Source organism: Rhinoraja longicauda, chromosome 1, assembly GCF_053455715.1.
Source record: "Rhinoraja longicauda isolate Sanriku21f chromosome 1, sRhiLon1.1, whole genome shotgun sequence".
Classification (NCBI taxonomy): Eukaryota; Metazoa; Chordata; class Chondrichthyes; order Rajiformes; family Arhynchobatidae; genus Rhinoraja; species Rhinoraja longicauda.
In genome coordinates, this window is record NC_135953.1 from 33,006,554 (window position 1) to 33,030,903 (window position 24,350).

At 42.4% G+C, this 24,350-nt stretch overlaps 2 protein-coding genes across 5 annotated transcripts; one reads left to right on the forward strand and one right to left on the reverse strand.

The window, feature by feature from the left end:
• Positions 1 to 730: 730 nt before the first annotated feature.
• dctn3 (dynactin 3 (p22)) lies at positions 731 to 14,362 on the reverse strand. Its single transcript, XM_078429480.1, has 7 exons — positions 13,715 to 14,362; positions 7,683 to 7,767; positions 6,619 to 6,705; positions 4,178 to 4,261; positions 3,146 to 3,204; positions 2,800 to 2,859; positions 731 to 1,276 (listed from the first exon to the last, which is right to left on the reverse strand). The coding sequence occupies exons 1-7, from the start codon at positions 13,796 to 13,798 to the stop codon at positions 1,187 to 1,189; spliced, it is 549 nt and encodes a 182-aa protein (XP_078285606.1). The 5' UTR covers positions 13,799 to 14,362; the 3' UTR covers positions 731 to 1,186.
• Positions 14,363 to 14,388: 26 nt separating this feature from the next.
• LOC144610408 (ribonuclease P protein subunit p25-like protein) lies at positions 14,389 to 22,101 on the forward strand. 4 transcript variants are annotated; one of them, XM_078429193.1, is made up of 3 exons: positions 14,389 to 14,583; positions 18,599 to 18,774; positions 19,657 to 22,101. In XM_078429193.1, exons 2-3 carry the CDS (start codon positions 18,764 to 18,766, stop codon positions 20,222 to 20,224), a joined length of 579 nt encoding a protein of 192 aa, XP_078285319.1. In that variant the 5' UTR covers positions 14,389 to 14,583; positions 18,599 to 18,763; the 3' UTR covers positions 20,225 to 22,101. The 4 variants fall into 4 exon arrangements, with proteins under 4 accessions (XP_078285319.1, XP_078285485.1, XP_078285227.1 ...); XM_078429272.1 differs by lacking the exon at positions 14,389 to 14,583 and adding an exon at positions 14,666 to 14,695; XM_078429359.1 differs by lacking the exon at positions 18,599 to 18,774 and having other exon boundaries at positions 14,392 to 14,583; positions 19,657 to 22,100.
• Positions 22,102 to 24,350: the final 2,249 nt, after the last annotated feature.

Here is a 24,350-nt window from a genome sequence, read left to right on the forward strand (position 1 = left end):
GAAACAGAGATTACAGCCAGTTCACTAATGCCTTCCACACGCCGGCTGACTTGATATTCCCCTACAGCATCTTCTGGTTTCAACAATATTGCGATCTTTACAAATAAGAAAAAGTGCAATTCTGACCCGATGCGGGATCCTGTACATTGGTGAGACAAAGCCTAGATTTGGCTACCCAGTTCACTGAAAACTTGTGTTTGGTCTGCCTAATTGATCTCCTGATTGCTAACCACTTAAACTCCCCTTCCTATTCCCATATTGTCCTTTTTGTCCTGGGTCACCTCCATTGCTAGAATGAGGCCACAAACAAACTGGAAGGACAACATTTTGTTCTTTGCTTGGGTAGCTTATAACCCCCCTCCCCCCCTCTCACTAAATGTCTGTTAACCAGCAGCTTGCAATGAACCCTCTTGGGTTCACACCATTAATCAGCCTATCAGGAACCTCCTTACCCGAGGTCATGTTGCAAGCCCAATTTGTCCTATTTTGTCCCTCACTTCCAGTCTCTCCCTCCCCCACTACAATCAGCCAGAACATCACCTGTCCATTTTCTCCAAAGATGCTATCTGATCCACTAAGTTACTCCAGCATTTTGTGTCTATCTTTGCAATGATAACATTCTAGGATCCCAGCAAGAGGCAACTGTTGGACATCCATTACAGTATGTGCAAGAGAATTAGAGAATGGTAGAATTGCAGTTTATCATATTAATTATCACAATAATGCAAAAAAAAAGCAAGAATTTAGTTTATGTATATAAAATTTTCTTAACAATTAATTCAGCAGCAAACTGAAGAATTTTAGTGGTACATAGGTTCACAAAAAGCTTGCATCAGAATTGCACGAATCACACCAGACCTTAAATAATACAAAAAGAAACCGACAGTCAACATAACTGATCTGCTTTAAATAAAGATATATTTACAGTTAGTTTAAGTTTTAAATATTATAATGCAAACTTGCAGATGTGAAACCGAGCACTCGGGAATTAATCTGCTATTCTGATTACTATGACTTATTCATGCTAGTTATATTACCGCAAAAGATTTTAATATACATTATTATAAGGAACACATGTTGGAACCGTTTACATTTTATTTTTTTATTACATGTACAATGCTACATTGAGAATAAACAGAATAATGTTCTGGACTTGCACATTTTGATCCATTTACTCCACATAATGTCAGTCAGAGGGTGGCTTTATTTGCTTTGCAGCTTCAAACTTTGTTAGCATTTCTTCCCACTGAATAAATTGTTTTGAAAGGAGTAAAATCTGATGGACAAAGTTAAGGTACATTAATGGTACTTGCAGCATCCTGAAAGCACAATATAGAATTACAATTTAAGTGTTAACTCCATATACGAATTACACTACAAATGCAAAATACAAGAAACGCTGATGATTTGAAATATTATAAAAAGAGGGAATGTAAATACTGAGCTGGTCCCCATCCATGGAGAGGGAAGTATGAGTTAATTTGTCAGGTTAATATCTGTTAATCTATCAGAACCAGGAAAGGTTAAAATACAATATTTATGATCCAGAGAAAGGGAAGAAAAAAAATGTAAATGGGGATATGGTGAGAGAAATTGAATGACAAAAGAGATTAAACCATATCCTTCAAATCATGATGATAAAAATAATTCCATTGCCTATCTTCCAAGTTCCAATAGCTCACCACAACAGCACCGAAACAGAGCAGAAACTGCTGACTGCAGGTGACCCTCCCCCCCCCCCCCAAAAGAATCTTACAGGCGCTTGAGTAACAGAAATACGCACGCAGAATTTACAAATCATTACCCAAATATATGGGATAAAATTAGCTCCTAGAAATAAATAAGCATAACCTTTTTCCAACTTGGTTTAGTTTCTGCACATGCACTTAGCATGGACAATAGACAATAGACAATAGACAATAGGTGCAGGAGTAGGCCATTCAGCCCTTCGAGCCAGCACCGCCATTCAATGCGATCATGGCTGATCACTCTCAATCAGTACCCCGTTCCTGCCTTCTCCCCATACCCCCTCACTCCGCTATCCTTAAGAGCTCTATCCAGCTCTCTCTTGAAAGCATCCAACGAACTGGCCTCCACTGCCTTCTGAGGCAGAGAATTCCACACCTTCACCACTCTCTGACTGAAAAAGTTCTTCCTCATCTCCGTTCTAAATGGCCTACCCCTTATTCTTAAACTGTGGCCCCTTGTTCTGGACTCCCCCAACATTGGGAACATGTTTCCTGCCTCTAATGTGTCCAATCCCCTAATTATCTTATATGTTTCAATGGACCCTCTTATGTTTATCATTTCTCATCAGATGTACCCATCTGAACCCAAGTGCCCTTTGACAGATACGTGTAATGACACACATACATATATACATACATATTATACCAAACTGCTAGAAATACAGATGAAGCTCAGTTAAATTTAAATAAATGTTGTCCAAATTACCCATGTCTTTTATATGTTTTTTAAGTTCATATGCCACACGGAGAAAGTAGGCGTTAGGTGATGGGAAGAAAAAATATGCATTGTAAATATAATTTGAGGTAAAAATGTTTACTAAAAAGATATCAAAAACATGCTTGAATCAAAACAATGCAAACTCCCACTTTCATCCTTCCCCCCCACCCCATTATCCTTAATCCACACAAGGGGAATTGAAAAGTGGCAGACAAGTGTTCTTTAGGCTGTGTATTGCAGTGTCAATGCTATTGTGCTGAATGAAGTGAATTGCACACAAGCTGCATAATCCAAGAGATAAAAAAATTATGAACGCCATAAAGTAAAGGATACCATTTTATTATACTCATCTAGCATCTTGGTTACATCTTCTGTGATTGCATTACACTGATCCTGTATAAAATACAGAGAAGGAAAAATGTAGGAAAATAGATTTACAAATATCTCATAAGCGGAGAACAAGTAAAGTCACCAATTCAAATAATTAAAAGATTTTCAAATTTTTACCCATTACTAGTTTGCAATTATTCCTTCAAAACAAATTAAACAAAACAATAAAGAAAGTAGTCAGGAGAGTTTATTGCATCCCATTTTTCTTAATGCTAAATTGCAGTGTAAAACTTATTCTATGAAACAAAGTCAATTAAGAAAAGGATAACACTTGCTGGAAATTATGTACCTGTTCTTCAATTTGAACTTGGGTCAGTGCTTGCACCTTTGAAGAATGATTAGACACAGCTGAAGAAATACAATCAACTAGTTAGATATTTATACAATGCACAGCAGGGTTATTTCCTGCAATATTCACAAAAAGGAAAGTGATAAGAGGGGATCTATCAGAACAGAAAATGTTAAAACATGTTTTAAGATACAGAGAAACTAGAAAAGGGAAAGGGAAAGACTGAAAAGCAGGGGAAGGTAAGGGGAAGCAGGGGTCAGCAAAAATAATGGCAGAAATGAGGAGGAGATTCATTTCTACATTTCAGGTTCCCTTCATGTTCTGTGTGTCATAGAGTCAATCATGCAGCACAGAAACACGCCCTTCAGCCCAACTTGCTCATGCTGACCAAAATGCTCCATCTGCCCTTGTTTGGCCCATATCCCTCTAAACCGTTCCTATCCATGTACTTGTCCAAATGTCCTTTAAATGCTGTTATAGTACCTGCCTCAACCACCTCCTCTGGTAGCTCATTCCACACATGCACCACCCTCTGTGCAAAAATGTTGGACATGGAAAAGATGTTTTCAGTAATGGTAGAGTCTAGAACCAGAGGGCAGAGCATCAGAATTAAAGGACGCATTCAAAATGGAGACGAGGAAGAATTTCTTTACACAGAGGGCAGTGAATCTGTGGAACTCATTGCCACAGACGGCTGTGGAGGCCAAGACATTGGGTACTTCTAAGGCGCAGTTTGATGAGTTTTTGATTAGCAAAGGCATCAAAGATTATGGGGAGAAGGTAGGAGAATGGGAAAAATAGATCAGCCATGACTGAATGCACTCTTCCCAGCTTAACGCCATCCTTCCGAAAGTAGGGTGAGCAAAACTGAACACGATACACTAAATGCGACCTTGCCGTATATAAAGAGCTTAAAATAGCAAACTTGTGCAGAATAGTCAGTTCAAAGAACAAAAGAATCATCTGAATCTGAATAAATAAATAAAACTGCGATTTCGAGGAAAATGGGAAAAGGTAGATGCTGACATTTACCTTTTATGTGCTCACTCTCAAGATAAGGCTGTTGTTTCTTCACCAATTCTAAAAGGTGTACTTGGGAATGGATGAATTCCTCTTCTATATGATAGAGAGAGAAAAAAACCAAAGTCAATAAGCTTGTCTTACTCCATAGATTATGCACTTGCTGCTCACACTAAATAAAATGTCACACAAATGCCAGCACCATTGTCATTCAATTACTGCTTTATCCACAGAATATTGATTACTGCAATAATTCTCTAACATATTTTAAAATTTAAAACCATTTGGATAATAAACCCTGACATCCTTCATAAAGTCAATGGATTGTAAGAGAGCACAATTAAGCTAAATTTTGATTTAATTTAGCGAGAGAGAAAACGGGGAATTATAGACCAGTTAGCCTGACATCGGTGGTGGGAAAATGCTGGAGTCAATTATTAAAGAGGGAACAATGGTGCATTTGGATAGCAGTAAAAGGATAAGTCCAAGTCAGCATGGATTTATCAAAGGGAAATCACGCTTGACTAGTCTTCTGGAATTTTTTGAGGATGTGACAAGTAAAATGGATGAAGGGGAGCAAGTGGATGTAGTGTATCCAGACTTTCAGAAAACCTTTGATAAGGTCCCACACAGGAGAATGGTGAGCAAAATTAGAGCACATGGTATTGGGGGTAGAGTGTTGACATGGATAGAGAATTGGTTGGCAGACAGGAAGCAAAGAGTAGGAGTAAACGGGTCCTTTTCAGAATGGCAGGCAGTGGCGAGTGGAGTGCCGCAAGATTCGGTGTTGGGGCCGCAACTATTTACCATATATATTAATGATTTGGATGAAGGAATTAGAAGTAACACTAGCAAGTTTGCAGATGACACAAAGCTGGGTGGCAGTGTGAACGGCGAAGAGGATATTAGGAGGTTGCAGGGTGACCTGGGCAGGTTGAGTGAGTGGGCAGTTGCATGGCTTATTTTGTAAACCAACAGATGCAGTATAATATAGATAAATGTGAGGTTATCCACTTTGGAGGCAAAAACAAGGAGGCAGATTATTATCTCAATGGTGTCAGGTTAGGAAAGGGGGAAGTACAGCGAGACCTGGGTGTCCTTGTACACCAGTCACTGAAAGTTGGTGTGCAGGTACAACAGGCAGTGAAGAAAGCTAATGGCATGTTGGCCTTCATAACGAGATGATTTCAGTATAGGAGTAAAGAGGTTCTTCTGCAGTTGTCTAGGGCCCTGGTAAGACCACATCTGGAGTATTGTGTACAGTTTTGGTCTCCTAATTTGAGGAAGGACAACCTTGCAATTGAGGCAGTGCAACATAGGTTCACGAGATTGGTCCCTGGGATGGCGGGACTGTCATATGAGGAAAGATTGAAAAGACTAGGCTTGTATTCACTGGAGTTTAGAAGGAGAGGGGATCTTATAGAGACATATAAAATTATAAAAGGACTGGACAAGCTAGATGCAGGAAAAATGTTCCCAATGTTGGGGGAGTCCAGAACCAGGGGCCACAGTCTTAGAATAAAGGGGAGACCATTTAAAACTGAGGTGAGAAGGAACTTTTTCACCCAGAGAGTTGTGAATTTGGGGAATTCTCTGCCACAGAGGGCAGTAGAGGCCAAATCACTGGATGAATTTAAGAGAGTGTTAGATAGAGCTCTAGGGGCCAGTGGAATCAAGGGATATGGGGAGAAGTCAGGCACGGGTTACTGATTGTGGATGGTCATGATCACAATGAATGATCACAATGAATGGCAGTGCTGGCTCGAAGGGCCAAATGGCCTCCTCCTGCACCTATTTTCCATGTTTTTATGTAACTCTGCGGGACAGACAGCATCTCTGGAGTAAAAGAATGGGTGACATTTCAGTCTGAAGATGGGCCTCGATCCGAAACGTTACCCATTCCTTCTCTTCAGAGATGCTGCCTGTCCCGCTGAGTTACTGCAGCATTTTGTGTCTATCTTTGGTGTAAAACAGCATCTGCAGTTCCTTCCTACCCAATAATCTCTACAGAAGCTTTAAATACTTGGGCTTTGGGAATTTCAAAGACAAAACAAAAACTTCCATAGAATATTAAATTAGATATAGTTGAACAGATGTTGTGCACAAAAGCAAATATTGTCAATAGGTGATCATGGTGAGCAAGTGAAATACCTTCAGATTTAGTTTTAACAGTATTAATTGCTAACATGGTAAATCACAGCAGTAGATTTAAAGAAATCAAGGAGAAATAAACAAAGAAACTAACAGGGTAAAAGCAACATAATTTATCGAGAATATAGTGAATGAATGATAGTTGCATGTAAATTATATGCATCGCCTGTCAGTTGCTGCAGTGCAGTCGGGAAGGTTAACTGACAGAAAAATATCAGCTGTATTTTGAGTTGATAAAGGAGATTTATCATCAATGGTATTTCTCCTAAGATCATTAAAGAATTTAAGTAACTGTTCCTTACCTGCTAGAATAAACTCAAGTTTCATAGCATCTGGAACATCAATTCTGTCTATGTACTGAGGATCCAAGAACTTCATTAGATCATCAACTGCAAATATTGATTACACACAAAGCTAGTTAAAAGACTTACATAAAAAGGAACAAACCTTACAAAGACACCAAAACGTAACTTTGCACAAAGACAAATTATTGACCGAACTTAGGAGAAACTATGATTGAAGAATAATAACTCTTGATTAAGAAACCTTAACTAAATATCATCTTACTTTAAATAACTTGAGCTACTACAAATTTGTTAAATGAACAGATGGTCAAGTCACTCGAACTTGTTAACAACTAAAATGCACATTGAGTAAACTAAAATTACATGCAGGTCCGGATATAAAAGTGTATCTTAAAATATCATTTTGGTAAGCCAAACCTGGGTAGTAAATGTTAGGGCCTTGGAAGCTGTTGCAGAACAGAGAAACTCAGGTGTGCAAGTACATAGTTACATGAAAGTGACAATAAAGGTCGACAAGATGATCGCAGCAGCATTTGACACGTCTTCCTTCATTGGTTAGTTTTGAGCACAGAAGCTGGGATGTCATGTTATAGACATTGATTATATTTGGAGTACGTTGAACAATTTTGGTTGCCCTGCTGTAGGAAGGATGTCATTAAACTGGAAAGGTTCAAAAAAAGATTTACGAGGATGTATCCAGGACTGGTAGGTTTGCGTTATAAAGGAAACGCTGGATAGGTTAGAACAGAGGATAATAAAATCACCCATAATCTTTTCCCCAGAGTGGGGGTGTTTGAAATTATATACTGTGATACTTGTTCCTTACTTCCTGATTTACCTTTTATTTCTATTTGATTTATAGATTTCAAACTGTCTTGTAATTGCTTATAATCTTGATTTTAAAACTTTAAAATGAACAACTCATTTTCTTTGCATAAAATCTGACAGTTCAAAGTGAAAAGGATTGGAATCAAGTTATTTCGAAAAAGACATACAAAGTTAAATTTCAAAATTATTGCAATAAGTAATTCAATTTTGCACTGAGCATAATGTCTACTTACTTTTCTTATACAAAGTTTTTATCCTCTCTCTTTTGTTGGAAATAGTCCCCAAAGAGGACTGGATTTTTGCAACAGCATCGACAAACTAAAAAACAATGGAATACAATGGATAAAAAAGCATCGTGTAAATTTGGGGTCAAGACCTTTTTGCTACAAAGGTCATTTTCTCAATCTCATCGTTCTTTTCATTAATTTTAATCAAAGATCTAGACGTATAGCCCATCAATTGGTGACAGAGAAATCCACTCACGTTTGAAAAGAATAAAAAGAAATGTACTCAATTATTTAGAGGGACACTTTGGCTTTCAATGCATTTATAATACATCTTACAAAACTGCAACACTTTGGTTTAGCCACTGGAGACCGCAAGTGAACTGCAAACAAAAAGTAAACAAGATCCTCTTCCCAGAATTCCAGACAAACAGAACCGTAAAACAATTCATCGCTTGAAAAATAGCTAAGAATCCAAATATTCTTAGGTAATTCTTATATAATGTCCTTAGGATAAAGAAAATGGTAAAATTTGATTAAAAATTGGTAAGATTTTAGTCCATTAAAAAGGGTAAGATTACAGAGTACTTAGAAGTTCACGATAAAATAGGTTTTGTGAAGGGGAGGTCTTGCTTGACAAATTTGCTGGAATTCTTTGAAGAAGTAAATAGCAGGACAGACAAAGGAGAGTCAGAGATGTTGTTTACTTAGATTTTCAGAAAGCCTTTGATAAGGTCCCACACGTTAGGCTGCTTAAGAAGGTGAGAACCCACGGTATCAAAGGTCAGATACTAGCATGGATAGCAGGTTGGCTTGATAGCAGAAGACAAAGAGTGGCAATAAAGGGGGCTTTTTCTGGTTGGCTGCCATTGCCTAGTGGAGTTCCGCAAGGGTCGGTGCTGGGGCCGCTACTGTTCACCCCGTTGCATATTAATGATTTGGGCGAGGGGATTAAAGGTTTTGTAGCAAAGTTTGTGGATGATACGAAAATAGGTGGAGGGGCAGGTAGTGTAGAGAACGCAGGGACCCTGCAGAAGGACTTCGACAGGTTGGGAGAGTGGGCAGAGAAGTGCAGATGGAATACATTGTAGCAAAGTGTGGAGTCATGCATTTTAGTAGTAGGAATAAAGGCGTAGACTATTTTCTAAATGGGGTGAGAATTAGAAATCGGAGGTGCAAAGGGTCTTGGGAGTGCTGGTGCAGGATTCCCAAACTGTTCATCTGCAAGTCAAATCGGTTAGTAAATAAAGCAAACTCAATGCTAGCGTTTATTTTGAGGGCTTTTACACAAAAACAGGGATGTAATGTTGAGGCTCTATATGGCTGCATTTGGAAATATTGCTGGAAATGCCGCATTTGGAATATTGTGAGCAATTTTTGGCACCATATCTGAGGAAGGATGTGCTGGCTCTGGAGAGGGTCCAGAGGAGGTTTACAAGAATGAGCCCAGGAATGAGTAGGCTAACCTGTGATGAGTGTTTGTCAACACTGGGCCTGTACTCCCTGGAGTTTAGAAGAATGAGTGGGGACCTGATAAAAACATACAGAATTTTGGATGTGGAGAGGATATTGCCACTAGTGGGAGGGTCTACAACTAGAGGTCATAGCCTTAGAATTAAATGACGGGAAAGAGATGAGGAGAATTTTCTTTAGTCAGGAAGTGGTGAATCTGTGGAATTATTTGCCACAGGAGGCCATGTCAGTGGATATTTTTATGGCAGAGATAGTTTATTGATTAGTACAGGTGTCGGAGAATGGGGTTAGCAGGGAGAGATAGATCAGCCATGATTGAATGGCGGAATAGACTCGATGGGCCAAATGCCTTATTCTAATCCTATTCCTTATGACATAATCAAATCTTAAGAGCACAGCTCATTTAAGTCACTTAAATTGCTTAAATATCTGTGGTATAAATTTCATTGTTCCATTGTCAATGTGCATGACAATTGAACACTTGAGTCTTTGATTCTTCTTGAAATAAGATAAGTCCCCTGAAGTTGGTTAATACAACATCACATTGGTGTAATATGATTTGACTTCAATTTTTAAAAAACACCAAAGTGAAATTGCGTGAAAAGAAAAAACAAGGCAGGTACTATCACAATGTTTAAGAAACGTTTTAGACAAGTACATAGATAGGAAAGGTTTAGAGGGAGAGAAGGTATGGGTGACGTTTCGGGTCTCGACCCGAAACGTCACCCATTCCTTCTCTCCCGAGATGCTGCCTGACCTGCTGAGTTACTACAGCATTTTGTGAATAAATCGATTTGTACCAGCATCTGCAGTTATTTTCTTATACTAAAGGTTTAGAGGGATTTTGAACTTCTGGTTTCCGATTCTGGCGCTGTGCACATGGCAGCCAGCCAACATTCGATCGTCTTTTTCTTTATTTTTACTTATTCAATTCATGTTTGTTTATTTATTTATTTGTTTGTTTATTTATTGGATAGTTAGTTGGTTGGTTTATTGCACCATGTTGCGGTGGGGGAAACTTTTTATCCTTTTCCTCGTTGGGGAGATACTTTTTCACCGTGTCTCTGTCTCTGAATTGCAACAACCAGGAGCTGGTCTCTTTGTTGACTACATCAGGGATCAACTGCTGATGCTCCGACCACCCCCACCGGCTGGCTTCGCCAGGGTTACATAAAAAATTCCCAAGGAACCGAGGAGAAAATACAGGGGATGCCCGGCGAAGGAAAAACGACGTGCGGAGAAAAGGAGGTAAAAAACATACTTGCCTTCCATCACAATGGGGAACGTGAGATCGCTGACTAACAAGATGTATGAGCTAGCTGCACTAGAGAGGACCCAGAGGGAGTACAGTGAGAGCAGTATGCTGTGTTTCACTGAGACATGGCTCCACGAGGACATCCCTGAGTTCAACACGTGTGTGGACGGCTTTCAGACTGTTCGGGCGGACAGGGACTGCAGTGAGAGTGGCAAATATAAAGGTGGGGGGCTTGATAATCTTGTTAATGACAAATGGTGCAACCCCGGTGACATCACGGTTAAGGAGCGTGTGAGTAGCCCAGACATTGAGCTGATGGCTGTGGGTCTCTGTCCTTACTATATGCCCAGGGGATTCTCATACGACATTGTGATGGCTGTTTACATTCCTCCGTCCGCCAACACTCTGCGTGCGTGTGACATCATCCAGTCACCGCGAGACTTCACTCACAACACCCGAGTGCTTTCATCGCTATCTTGGGGGGTTTCAACCACGTGACGCTGGACACTACCCTACCCACTTTCACTCATATTGTTGACTGTCCCACCAGGGATATGAAATCATTGGACCTGCTGTATGCCAATGTTAAAGAGGTGTACAGCTCCCTAGCCCTTCCGCCACTGGGAAGATCCGACCACAACCTAGTTCACCTCCTACCCAGGTATAAACCAATGGTCCAGAGGCTGCCTGAGACCAGAAGGCCAGTGAGGAGGTGGTCACAAGAGGCCTATGACGCCCTGCAGGGCTGTTTTGAGGATACAGACTGGGACGCACTCTGTAGTCCCCATGGAGAGGACATTGATGGACTTACGGACTGCGTTACCAGCTGCATAAAGGTCTGTGTGGATAACGTTGTCCCTGAGGAGATTGTACACTGTTTCCCCAACAACAAGCCTGGGTGACCAGTGACATAAAGGCCCTTCTCAACCAAAAGGCATTCAGGAATGGTGACAGGGAGGAGGTGAAACGGGGGCAGAAAGACCTGAAGGCGAGACTGAGACAGGGCAAGGACGACTACAGGAGGAAGCTGATGCTGAAATTTCAGCAGAACATGGGGATGTGTGGAATGGGATGAAGAGCAATACAGGCTACAAGACCAGTGGCCTGGGGAGGGAAAGCAATCAGGACTGGGCCAACGAGCTAAACCTGTTTTTTAATAGTTTTGATGGCGAGGCCTCTGCCCACCCTCCTTCCTGCTCCTCGACAGTCTTTCCCCCTCAATCCCCCTGATCCATTCCCTCTGCCCTTTCTGTGCTGCGCCTGACCATCAAGGATATGTGGAAGGAATGGATAGGCAATGTTTTGGGACCCTTTTTCAGACATTGAAGGGGGGGGGGGAGAGAAAGCAGAAAAGAGGTGATGTGACATATTTTCAGACTAATTGTAGTGGGGGGGGGGGGGGGGAAGGAGAGAGAGAAAGCTGGAAAAGATGGGGCAGGACAAATTCTGCAGTTCCTTGTGTCTCCATTCATAATGTTCATGTCTGTTTCATCATTACCCTAAGAACTCCCGTTGGAGACAATCATAGCTAGTGGGAGTTCAGTGCCAGGAATCAGATCCAAGGAGGCGTTTTACTCATTAATTTAGTTTAGTTTAGTGTTACGTGTATCAAGGTACAGTGAAAAGACTTTTTGTTGCGTGCTAACCAGTCAGCTGAAAGACTATACAGGATTAATCAAGCCGTCCACAGTGTAAAGATCCAGGATAAAGGGAAAATGTTTCATGCAAGATAAAGTCAGTAGTTTGATTAAAGATAGTCCGAGGGTCTCCAATAGTGGCTTCACACTCTGCAACCATGCAACTTGCCGTTTGTCTTGTCAATTCAACACTGCCAATCTCCACCCACCAGACATCTGTCCAAGCCTTCTCACCAACTATTCCGCAGCTGCCCCAACTACAGCTGACCATCGCACCTCACACAGCCATTGCATGCCTGTCTAATGTAGTCACACACCTCACCACTAATCTGCCACCCAAGTTTCCCCCCACCACCACAACAACAGGAGCAAAATTCTGATAGCAATGGGCCCAATATAGAAAATCTCAAGACTATCATAGAACATAAAACCGTACAAGACACACAAGGATGCTGGAATCTTGAGTAAAACAAAAAAAAGTGCTAGAGTAACTCAGCAGGTCAGGCAATACCTCTGGATGGAATAGTGAGGTTTTGGTTCAATCTGAAGAAGGGTCCCGACCTGAAACATTGCCTCTCCATTCCATCCAGAGAATGCTGCCTGACCTGCTGAGTTACTCCAGTTCTTTGTTGTTTATAGAATAGTACAGCACAGATCAAGAACAGGTCCTTCGGTCCGTACTGCCCATGCCAAACATCTCAGGTTCAACATATCTCCTCTGCCTGCACATGATTTTCCCATACATGCTCTCTCTCCCCTACTAATCTATCCTGGACTCTGCCCACTATTCCTCCTCCCTTTCCCAAATATAATTCTCCTACCCAACTCTTGGTCCCTCTGTCTGCCTGGAAACTGAACCTCCTTCCCACCCTCCCCTACCCAGTCGTCCACATGGCTGTGGATGTACAAGCAAGCTTTGTAACAATGATATGATATGTGAGAGGGACTCTCAAACATGTTTTAAAGGGCCAACCATTAAAACTGAAGTTCATTCTTCCCTCAGAGAATAGTGAAGCTTTGGAGTTCTCTACCCCAGAGTTGTGGATGCCAAATGATGAGAAGTATTTAGTGTGGAGGCAATGAATAGATCGGGGGGAATTGAGAGCCATGGGGAGCGGCGCAGGGGAGCCGAGGGGCAGCAAGGAGATATGGGTTAGCACAACTCGCAGTGATCACATTGAATGGTGGGGCCATTGAGAGTAGTGGAGCTCTGGAGTTTTGAATGCCAGATCATGAAGAGAAGTTCACGTGGAGATAAGTGACAGATCAAGGGATTGTCAAGAGTGTTTTATTGTCATATGTCCCAGACAGAACAATGAAAGTACAACAGAATATGTAAACATAGTAAACAATAGAATAAACGAAAAAAAAAGTTCAGCACGTACACACACATATAAAATTTTAAAAAACAATAGTGCAAAAGACAAAACCAATGCCCCCCAAGTCGTGTAGTTCAGAGCTTATTTGGAGGTTGTAGTGTTTAATAGCCTGCTGAGGCCTACTATGGGGAGCTGCACGAATAGCCTGCTGAGGCTTATACTATGGGAAGCTGCACAGGAGAGACGATGGCCGCCTCAGCTCTCCTTGATCAGACTGTCTGGGCGGCGGTGTGGTTGAGATCCGTCTCCCTCCCCTCCCCTCCCCTCCCGCTTGCCGGGGCCAGAGCCTCTCTCTACCTGTCCTGCCTGCAGCGGCCTGTCCCCGTACAGCCGAGTCTCCAGTCTGTCCAGCCGGTCCTGCAGCCTCTTCAGCTCCGCCATCGCGGCTTCACCCTGCTGTCGCGCGGGAAATGGCGTGAGTGAGGGAGGGAGGTGCCGAGTAGATGATATCCGGCGACGGAGGAGAGGAGGCAGCAGCAAAGACACTAGAGGAACAAGATAGACCACTCGACCCTAAAAACCGTAGTGCGTCATGACGCCATTTTAGTAGGCAGAAACTCGCAGAAACATCTAAAAGAAAAATAACAAAGATCTGTGAATTGATAGATGAGATATATTCTGCATTTTCATGGTATCATCACACATACTGTTCCCCCAATAACACTGATTACACGGCGAGAGGCATAACGGGCGGCGGGTTTTGCCTACTAAAATGGCCCCTTCGCGTACTGTCTATACTTCAGTACAGGCGAGATCAACGGAGTGGTCCATCTTGTTCCTCTAGTGTCTTTGGGCAGGAGGAGGAGGTAGAGGAGGCGCCATCCGTCACAGAGCGGCCCGGCGGCGGCAAGAGGGGGAAGAAGGGAAGCGACCCGGCCTGTGAGCGGCGGCAGGAGGGGAAAGAGGGGGAGCGACCCGGCCTGTGAGCGGCGGCAGGAGGGGGGAAGAAGGGGAGCGACCCGGCCTGAGAGCGGCGGCAGGAGGGGGAAGAGGGGGAGCGACCCGGCCTGTGAGCGGCGGCAGGAGGGGGAAGAAGTGGAGCGACCCGGCCTGAGAGCGGCGGAAGTAGGGGAGCGGGCCCGGCCTGAGAGCGGCGGAAGTAGGGGAGCGGGCCCGGCCTGTGAGCAGCGGCAGGAGGGGAAGCGGCGGCGGCTCCACACACACAGGTACAGTGAGAGGGGAAGCGCTCGGCGACGCCGGGTTCTCGCCACGGAAAAACCGCCGGTCAATGAGGGCGCAGGCGGGAGAGCGGGAGAGCGGCCCGTGGAAGGCTGGAAGGTGAGGATGCGTGTGGAAGCAACCGGGGGAATGGAGCATCATCGAGGAACAGACACAAAATGCCAGAGTAACTCAACGGGCAGGCAGCTGCTCTGGAGAAAAGGAACCTTTCGGACCGAGACCCTTCATCAAATTACTGAAACTGCAGATATTAGAAACATATAAAATAGGTGCAGGAGGAGGCCACTTGGCCCATCGAGCCAGCACCGCCATTCATTGTGATCATGGCTGGTCATCCACAATCAGTAACCTGTGCCTGCCTTCTCCCCATATCCCTTGATTCCACTAGCCCCGAGAGCTCTATCTAACTCTCTTTTAAATTCATCCAGTGAATTGGCTTCCACTGCCTTCTGTGACAGAGAATTCCCCAAATTCACAACTCTCTGGGTGAAAAAGTTTCTTCTCAGTTTTAAATGGTCTCCCCTTTATTCTTAGACTGTGTCCCCTGGTTCTGGACTCCCCCAACATTGGGAACATTTTTCCTGCATCTAGCTTGTCCAGTCCTTTTATAATTTTATACGTCTCTATAAGATCCCCTCTCATCCTTCTAAACTCCAGTGAATACAAGCCCAGTCTTTCCTCATATGACAGTCCCGCCATCCCAGGGACTAACATGGTGAACCTAGCTAGGCTACACTGCTTCAATAGTAAGGATGTCCTTCCTCAAATTAGGAGACCAAAACTGCACACAATACTCCAGATGTGGTCTCACCAGGCCCCTATACAACTGCAGAAGGACCTCTGCTCCTATACTCAAATCCTCTTGTTATGAAGGCCACATGCCATTAAGCTTTCTTCACTGCCTGCTGTACCTGCATGCTTACTTTCAGTGACTGGTGTACAAGGACACCCAGGTCTCGTTGCACTTCCCCTTTACCTAATCTGACACCATTGTGATAATAATCTGCCTCCTTGTTTTTGCTGCCAAAGTGGCTAACCTCACATTTATCTACATTATATTGCATCTGTTGGTTTACAAAATAAGCCACAAAGTGCTGGAGTAACTCAGTGGGTCAGGCAGCATCTCTGGGGAACATGGATAGGTGATGTTTCGGGTTGGGATCCATCTTCAATATAACGAAAGCATGGATAGGAGGAGAAGGGGTTCGTGTTCCTCTGCAACACGATCCATGCAGGTCAGACAGCATCTCTGGGAGGTACAGATCAGGTATGATTTACCAGCAGAGTACACCGGATGGGCCAGATGACCTAATTCTGCTCTTATACTCTTATGGAAAGAACAGATGACCTTTCGGTTTTGGGGGCTTTTATCATATTGATTGATCTGAAGAACGGTCCTGACCCGAAAAGTTGCCAGTCCATTCCCCCCCCCATCCCAAATGATGTCTGATCCACTAAGCTTCTCCAGCACAGTGGTGCAGCGTTAGAGCTACTGCCTCACAGCGCCAGGCACCAGAGTTTGATTATGAATTTAGGTGCTGTCTGTGCGGAGTTTGTACGTTCTCCCTGTGACTGAGTGGTTTTTCTCTGGGTGGTCCTGTTCCTTCCCACATTCCAAAGAAATGCAGGTTTGTAGGTTAATTGGCTTCTGTAAATTCCCCCTGGTGTGCAAAAGTAAGGTAACAGAAATAGTGTATGGGTCGGGTGATTGTTGCTCAAATGCCTGTTTCCACACTGTATCCCCAAACTAAACAAAATATTTTGTATAGGAAAGAACTGTAAATGCTGGTTTATACTGAAGATAGACACAAAATGTTCGAGTAACTCAGTGGGTCAGTTATCTCACAGTTATCTGGACGAACCTTCCTCCCACTTGCCTCTTGCAAAGTCGCTATCCCCTACTCTCAATTTCGCTGTCTCCGCTGCAGCTGCTCCCAAAGGTGAGGCTTTCCTTCCTAGGACATCCAAGATTTCCTCTTTCTTTAGTAAACGTGTTTTCTACCCATGGCTGTCATTGATGCATCACTCACCTGCGTCTCTTCTGTGTCTCGTAGTCCTGCTCCCATTCCCCTTCCCCCAGAAAAAACAAGGGTAGAGCTACCCTGGTCCTCACTTTTCACCTATCAGCTTCCACATTCATCACCATTCTCAGACATTTCAGCCACCCTCATCATGATCCAACCACCAGTCACATTTTTTCCATCCATGTCCCTTTCTGCAGAGACTGCTCCCTCCCCTCCCCGGGTACTTAGAAAAATGTAGAAAACATTGAAAAATAGGTGCAGGAGTAGGCCATTTGGCCCTTCGTGCCAGCACCGCCATTCAATATGATCATGGCTGATCATCTAAAATCAGTACCCCGTTCCTGCTTTTTCCTCTTATCCCTTGATTCCTTTAGCCTTAAGAGCAAAATCGAACTCGCTCTTGAAAACATCCAGTGAATTGGCCTCCACTGCCTTCTGTGGCAGATAATTCCACAGATCTTTCCTCTTCAACTGCAGGAAATGTAACACCTGTCCCTATACCTCCTCCCTCACCCCCAACCAAGGACCCCAGCAGCCTTTCCAATTGAGGCCGAAGTTCACGTGCATGTCCTCTAACTTCATCTACTGCATTCAATTCCCAATGTGGCTTCCTTTACATCGGCGAGACCCAGTATAGATTAATTCGCCAGACACTAGCGCTTGGTCTGCCAAAGCTTGCTGGATCTCCCGGTTGCTAATCATTTTACCCATACTGATCTTTCTGTCCTGAGTCTCTTCCATTCCCAGAGTGAAAGGCCACCTGCAAACTAGAGGAACAGCACCTGATTTTCCGCTTGGGTAGCTTACAATCTCATGGCATGAACATTGAATTCTCCAATTTTAACTAACTAATCTACAAACAATCCCCTTTTTTATGTTTTTCTTCCCTCCTCTACTCCCCCCCCCCTTCTTGTATCTACATGTCTGTTTCAGGTGTGGGTTGAGTTATCCATACTAGAAGTCACTTAACTGGTTAACCTCTGAGTGAGAAGCAGGCTTGGCCTGAATCAGTCTACAATAGCAAATGGAAGAGATAGTATGGTTATTATAGAATCAAAAAAACATTCACCATATAATTTAGATAATATATGCACCACAGGGGTTCTCCTAGAGTCGATCAGGAAAGCTCAATAACAATCCAACTTTTGTTATGCTCACGGATCTCGGTTGATGCAGTAACATGAATATGGTAACAAAAGCAGAAAATACTGGTAATGTTCAGCAGGTCAGTGTAGAGAGAACCAGGGTTAATATCTCAAGTCAATTTAGTTTATTTTCACAAGTACCAAGGTACAATGAAAAGCTTTTTTTGCTGCATGCTATCCAGTCAGCAGAAAAACTACACGTGATTACAATCAAGCTGTCCACAGTGTGCAAATGCAGTCTAAAGGGAATAACGTTTAGTGCAAGATGAAGTCCAGAAAAATCCAATTAAAAATAGTCCATGGGTCTCCAATGAGGTGGATGGTAGGTCACGACCGCTCTCTAATTGGTGATAGGATGGTTCAGTTGTCTGATGACAACTGGGAAGAAATTGGCCCTGAATCTGGAAGTATGCATTTTCACACTTCTGTACCTCTTGCCTGATGGGCGAGGGGACAATAGGGAGTGTCTGGGGTGAGACTCATCCTTGATTTTGTTGGCAGCCTTGCTGAGGCAGCATGAAGTGTAGATGGAGTCGATGGAAGGGAAGTTGAACAATTGTCCTTGTGAATGGCCTTTGACCAGAAAGGTTATTTCTGTTTTTCATTTGTAGATGCAGCCCACCTAATAATAATAATATATTCCTTTATTCATCCCACACTGGGGAAATTTACAGTGTTACAGCAGCAAAGTGGATAGCAAGAGATCATTCATTACAAATAAAAGTAAAGACAAGGATAAATTGTCATCAGTTTACTGTGTATTCCTTAACTGTTACTATTGAGTATGTCTGGCATTTTTAATTTATTTGGTATAGTTCTATTATATGTTATAGTGTCTTTGGTATTTAACTTCTGGATTATAAATGCTGGTATGAGCCTTGACCTCCGAAGTTGCGTAAGGTTACCAACTTTTGCCATGCAATTGTTGGGTCCTAAGACGAGCTAAAACCTGACAAGGAGTGGATCAGATCCGGTTTGGATGCCTCTAAAAACGTGGTATGGCTGCTCAGTGAGTGATTGGAGGTTTCTCAATGTCTGTGCTGATGATGATAAGCACCTTTAGGAATAGAGAAAGTATAACATGAGAAAATATGACATCTGGGAAAACCCTTATGTAATTTCACATCAGGTCTCTCATATTCAGCTTGTTGTTATTAGTCATAGAGTCAGAGTGTGGAAACAGGCCCTTTGGCCCAACCTGCCCACACCGACCAACATGCCCCACCTATGCTAGTCCCACTTCAAGTCAAGTTTTATTTGTCACATGCACATACACGATGTGCAGTGAAATGAAAGTGGCAATGCCTGTGGATTGTGCACAAAAAAGAATTACGGTTACAGCATATAAATAAAGTTAATACAGAGAAGACAAAATTTAGTCCCTGGAGTTACAATAGTTAACAGTCCTGATTGCCTGTGGGAAGAAACTCCGTCTCATCCTCTGTTTTCACAGCGTGACAGCGGAGGCACTTGCCTGACCGTAGCAGCTGGAGCTTGCATTTGGCCCATGTCTCTCCAAACCTGTCCTATCCATGTACCTGTCCAAATGTTTCTTTAACATTGCAATAGTGGCTGCCTCAACTACCCCCTTCGACAACTCGTCCCATACACCCACCACCCTTTGTGTTAAAGTTACCCCTGGGGTTGCTTTTAAATCTTTCCCCCCCCAAATATTAATAGTATATGTGCAGTCATTACGAAATTGCTAATTTCCAACTCCTTTTCAGCTATTTCATTTTTGTCTCTGCAGAAGAATCAACATTTTTTCCATTGAAGTGTAACATAATTGTAAAATAATTTAGAATCACAGAGACAAATTGATGTATAGATGTAAACAACTAATTTACATTTAGAATGACAAGTTCTGATATTCATCTGTTTGGAATTGCAGGAAGTTTCTTAAAATGGAAAACTATAAGAAAACAAAAATCACCGAGCTGCCTTGTCCACAGCCAATTGCTAATCTTCCAAAAGATACTATTGAAATGAAAGTGAAAGAAAGCAGCAAAATAAGAAATCTCATGGGCTACGCCATTGCCAAAATGGAGTCAGATAGTACCAAAGAGATCCTTTTCACTGGCACCGGGAAAGCAGTCAGCAAAACAATCACCTGTGTGGAAATCATGAAGAGAAGAATAAAAGGCCTTCATCAAATTACCAAATTGTTTTATAAACAGGTTGAAGAACTCTGGGAACCCATTGTTTCTGAAGCGGGGTTGGATAGTTTAACTGTAAAAAGAAATATTCCTGCCATTTGCATTCTGCTGTCGAAGGATGATCTTCCTGCAAATGAGCCGGGTTACCAGCCTCCTGGGTCCTTTGATGCTTTCTGGGTACATTCTTTAAAAAAGGAGGCCCTGGCACAAAAGAAGAAGCGCCAAGGTGGAGTAGGGATAGGCAGAGGGGGCAAGCAGCATGGATCTGGCCGAGGAGAGAGGCCCAAGAAGTCCAGAAGCTGAGGGAGATAATATGATCAAACATTTGAGGAATGTTATTTAATTCATATGCTTTTTAAAAAGAAAATCCAATGAAAAAAAAGTTTACCAAGTTGCCAATCCATTGATATTTTTCTGAAAGCATGAGATTTGGCTGTTAGGTATGGTCAGTGTCCAAGACCTATAACTTTGGACTGAGTGTGACAACAGTTCTATATCAGATTTTTACTCTGGATCTGGTGCTGTTCACAGCTGATGCCCAGATCCATGGACCTTCCAGTGAGATACACCATAACATTTAGAAAACGCAATTAGGTTTGCAGAACCTTATTGATTCTCTTCCACTCTCTCTGTAAACCAGGACTGCTGAGATGGTGCTGCTCTTAAACGTAGATACAACAAACTGCAGGTGCTGATTTGCGCAAAAGGCCACTAAGTGCTGGAGTAACCCAGCAGGACAGGCAGCATCTCTGGAGAATGTGGACAGGCGACCTGAAACATCACCCATCCATGTTCTTTGGAGATGCTGCCTGACCTGCTGAGTTACTCCAGCACTTTGTGCTTAAACATTATGGCTCAGCTGGGTTTTGTGTAACTGCCGTCAAACTCAAAGGATCAATTTCCAGCCTTTGATTTTTAAGTCAAATGCAGTCTTTTTGCTACTGGGCAATTTGTTTTTTCTTTCTACGTTTTGTGGTGCTTTGTGAGTTTGCTTGGATTGCAGTGCACTTGTTGCCTTATTTCACTGTTGCACTGTATCCGAATGCAAGCTTTTTTCCAAATGTTGTTGCCCAAGCCCTGTTATGATTCCAGAAGATAGCTGCAAACTATATGCAGCAAAATTAACAAAATAATCCCCAGGTCTGTGAGCTTGAAAGAGCATTATTGGAACTAATTAATCTTTCTTGGAGCAAATTATTAGATATCTTTTGCTCATGATTACTTCTGACATTTTATATTTGGGTCAATGTTTCAATCACATTTTATATTTTCCAATTTGCAGTAAGATGTTTTAATTATAAATGGAACTGTACTTATCAGAATATGAGCCAAGGTGTAAGGAAGGGAAAATCAACATAAGTCAATACCTTTTGAAGAAAACCCATGCATATTATTTGATTTTAATGAAAACATTTGCAGTACTGAAGGCAGCTCACTGCTAGATTTTAATATTTGTGACATTTTGTGATAAATTGTCAATGTAAGCATGGTTAAGTACTGAGCAACTGTGGGAGGTTTTAGTGGATTGTATTGTCAGATTGCTGGCTGAATATTCATAGAGATCTTGGTCATTCATCAAAAGATACCACTGCAACAAACCGTTCAGCCTTAAAATGTAATTGAAATACAGGATGGCATCTTCAAAGTTAAGCATATCATATCTGGAAATAAAGATAATTGTGTGATCAGGATGAGATTCTACATTTAAGTTAAACTTTGTGTTTTGTTTTATTCAGCGTTTGAAATGCATTTATATCACATGCAAAATTAACTCTTATTTAACTTTTGAGTTATAGTAATTGTAAACGTTAAAAATCTGAAAAGACTGGAAATATAGTGCTCATCATATCGCAGATATAACTGAGGAAGGAGAAACAGAGTTAATGTTTTATGTGATTGACCTTTCAACATAATTTTGTGAAGATGTTTCACTGACTTTCCTCAGATTATTTATTTACTTAACAAAGTTACATCGCTTGTTGCATTTACAAATTATTTTTATTGTGTGGCAGACTTGAGATTACTTGATGCTGATGACCCCACCCCCTTTATCCAGGTAACAGAAATTCAAAAATCACTATCCAAAGTATGAGATATGGAATAAAATATGTGCTCACATAATTCAAATGGGAAAATGATTATTTTTTAACATGCATTTCTGAACATCTGCACAGATGAAAATTGATATATAGACTGTCTTCTAGGAGCATGACCTCCCCTGCATGTCCTCACCACTACCAGTAAAGTGGTCACCTATAATACACCTTAATCAGTGGCAGGTTGACACAATGCATTCCAAGTACGCAAATTGCTCAAATACCTTGGTATAATCAAAGGAATCCAATGTGATACCAATCATGCACATTACCTTCGAGATACTGCGGAAAGTGGCTCTTTATCCTACCGAGTCTCTGCCGACCAGCGATCACTATCGCTGCACACTATAGTGGACATTAACACTATCCTGCACTAAAATTTACAATTTTACCAAAACCAATTAACCTACAAACCTGTGTGTCTTTGGAATGTGGGAGGAAACGAACACCTGGAGAAACCCCACGTGGTCATGGGGAAAATGTACAAACTCCGTACAGAGAGCACCCATAGTCAGGATTGAACCAGTGTCACTGGCACTGTAAGGCAGCAACCCAATCACTACACCACTCTGTCCCCTCCATTGAGTGCAGATAGGCAGCATCTCTGGGGAAAATATAAGGTGATGTTTTGGGTCAGAACCCTTCTTCAGACTGAAAGATAGAGGTGGGGGGGACTGGAAGCGAGAAAAGGCCAGAACAAATGAGGGTGTTGTCCACATTGGCCCATTGTTGGCTGGGGAAGATGTCCTAACGAGAGGGATACAAGGATGCGAATAGTGGAACTGGTTTTGTTTAATTAATTGCAGGATGACGAGGGTGGGGGAGGGATCTTGCTGTCTCCATCTCAGGAGACAAACTATCCATCATCTGAGGAGGCAAAGGACAGGCAATTCAGGTCAGGACCCTTTTTTCGTGACATCGGCCAGCACCAGCCAGATGCCTGAAACATTTGCTGAAGTTAGGAACCTTTCAGACTATCAAATCCACCTTTCCCCGTTTCCCTCCATTGATGCTACCTGACCTGCTGAGCTCCTCCAGCACTTTATTTTTAGAAGCCGGTGAGCCTTACTGGATAGAGCCATGCAATCGCTGAAGCTACTATTACCTAAGATGCTAAGACAATTTGAGAACTAACTTGCCAATTCTCTTTGGATTTCACAGATGATTACATTGTTGATCAGTATAAAACTAAAGGGGAATGTTTTGCTAAGATGCTGCTGTGAGAGTTTGAAAAGAGAAACTGACAGCCTGTGCAAAAAGGATCAATCAACACCATTTATCAAAGAATGCTTAAAGTGAATTGCACCAGCTGTTTTTTTTTCTTGTTTCTGCCAAAAACCTCATCCTGCTGTTTTCCATCTGCCAAGTCCAATTTTTCTCGCTTCCCCCGTCTCCCCAATGGGTCAATAAGGAGAGGACTTATTTAATGTCATTACAAGGTTACATAATTTTAAAGATACAACATGGAGACGTGGGCCAATGAGTCCACTGCAACTATCAATCACCTGTTCATATTAATTCTATGTTATATCCCTACAGACTCGGGAGAATTTTGGCAGCGGCTAATTAACCGACAAACCTGCACGTGTTTGGGATGTGGGAACACTGGGAGGGGTTTCTGGCCTGCAATGGTGATGGAGCTAAATGAAAGTGGGTCTGCAGCTAACCATCACTTCAGTCTGCAAGATGAGGAAGAGGAAAAAAAGAAAATGGTGTTGCACAATTGATGGCAGTAATGGCAGCCCTTTTGTTAATAGTACCGTTACACAGTAATAGTACATAATACATGGCGGAGTCATGAGAGACGAGAGAGAGAGAGAGAGAGAGGGTCTTTGATGGTATTAGCTACCTTTTTGAGGCAGGGCCTCCTGACGATCCCTTCCATGGTAGACGGTCAGTACCTGTGAAGGACCAGGCAACATCTTCCACTTTCTGCAGCCTCTTTCATTCCTGGACCTTCGAGTTACTGAAGTGAGAGATTGGGCAGGTTAGAATTTTATTCCTCGGAGCATGGGATGCTGAGCAGCAACCTTGTAGAGATGTTTAAAACCATGAGGGGAACAGACTGGATGAATACACAGCCTCTTCCAAAGGTAGGGTAATCAAGAACTAGAGGACAGAAATTTAAGTTGAGAAAGCTTTAATAGGAATCCGAGGGGCAACCTTTTCTGCACAGGCGATGGGCATAAAGAACAAGGTACCAGAGGAAATAAACAGCACAAAAAGTAAGGAAATTTGTGTTTGGTAGATTATTTCTTTGTTGTAACAATGCTTCTTGGCAATAAATCTTATACCGTTGGAAAGCCTGTTTATTTCCCTTTTAAATGGTGCCA

Excerpts from the sequence above, each read along its gene's own strand:
- dctn3 (XM_078429480.1), bottom strand. The coding sequence starts at position 13,798 with ATGGCGGAGCTGAAGAGGCTGCAGGACCGGCTGGACAGACTGGAGACT. Across the intron at positions 6,706-7,682 it reads AAAAACTTTGTATAAGAAAA|TTGATGATCTAATGAAGTTC; the intron begins GTAAGTAGACAT and ends CAATATTTGCAG. Across the intron at positions 2,860-3,145 it reads AAGTTCAAATTGAAGAACAG|GATCAGTGTAATGCAATCAC; the intron begins GTACATAATTTC and ends TATTTTATACAG.
- LOC144610408 (XM_078429101.1), top strand. The coding sequence starts at position 14,646 with ATGAGGGCGCAGGCGGGAGAGCGGGAGAGCGGCCCGTGGAAGGCTGGA. Across the intron at positions 14,696-19,656 it reads GGCCCGTGGAAGGCTGGAAG|GAAGTTTCTTAAAATGGAAA; the intron begins GTGAGGATGCGT and ends TTGGAATTGCAG.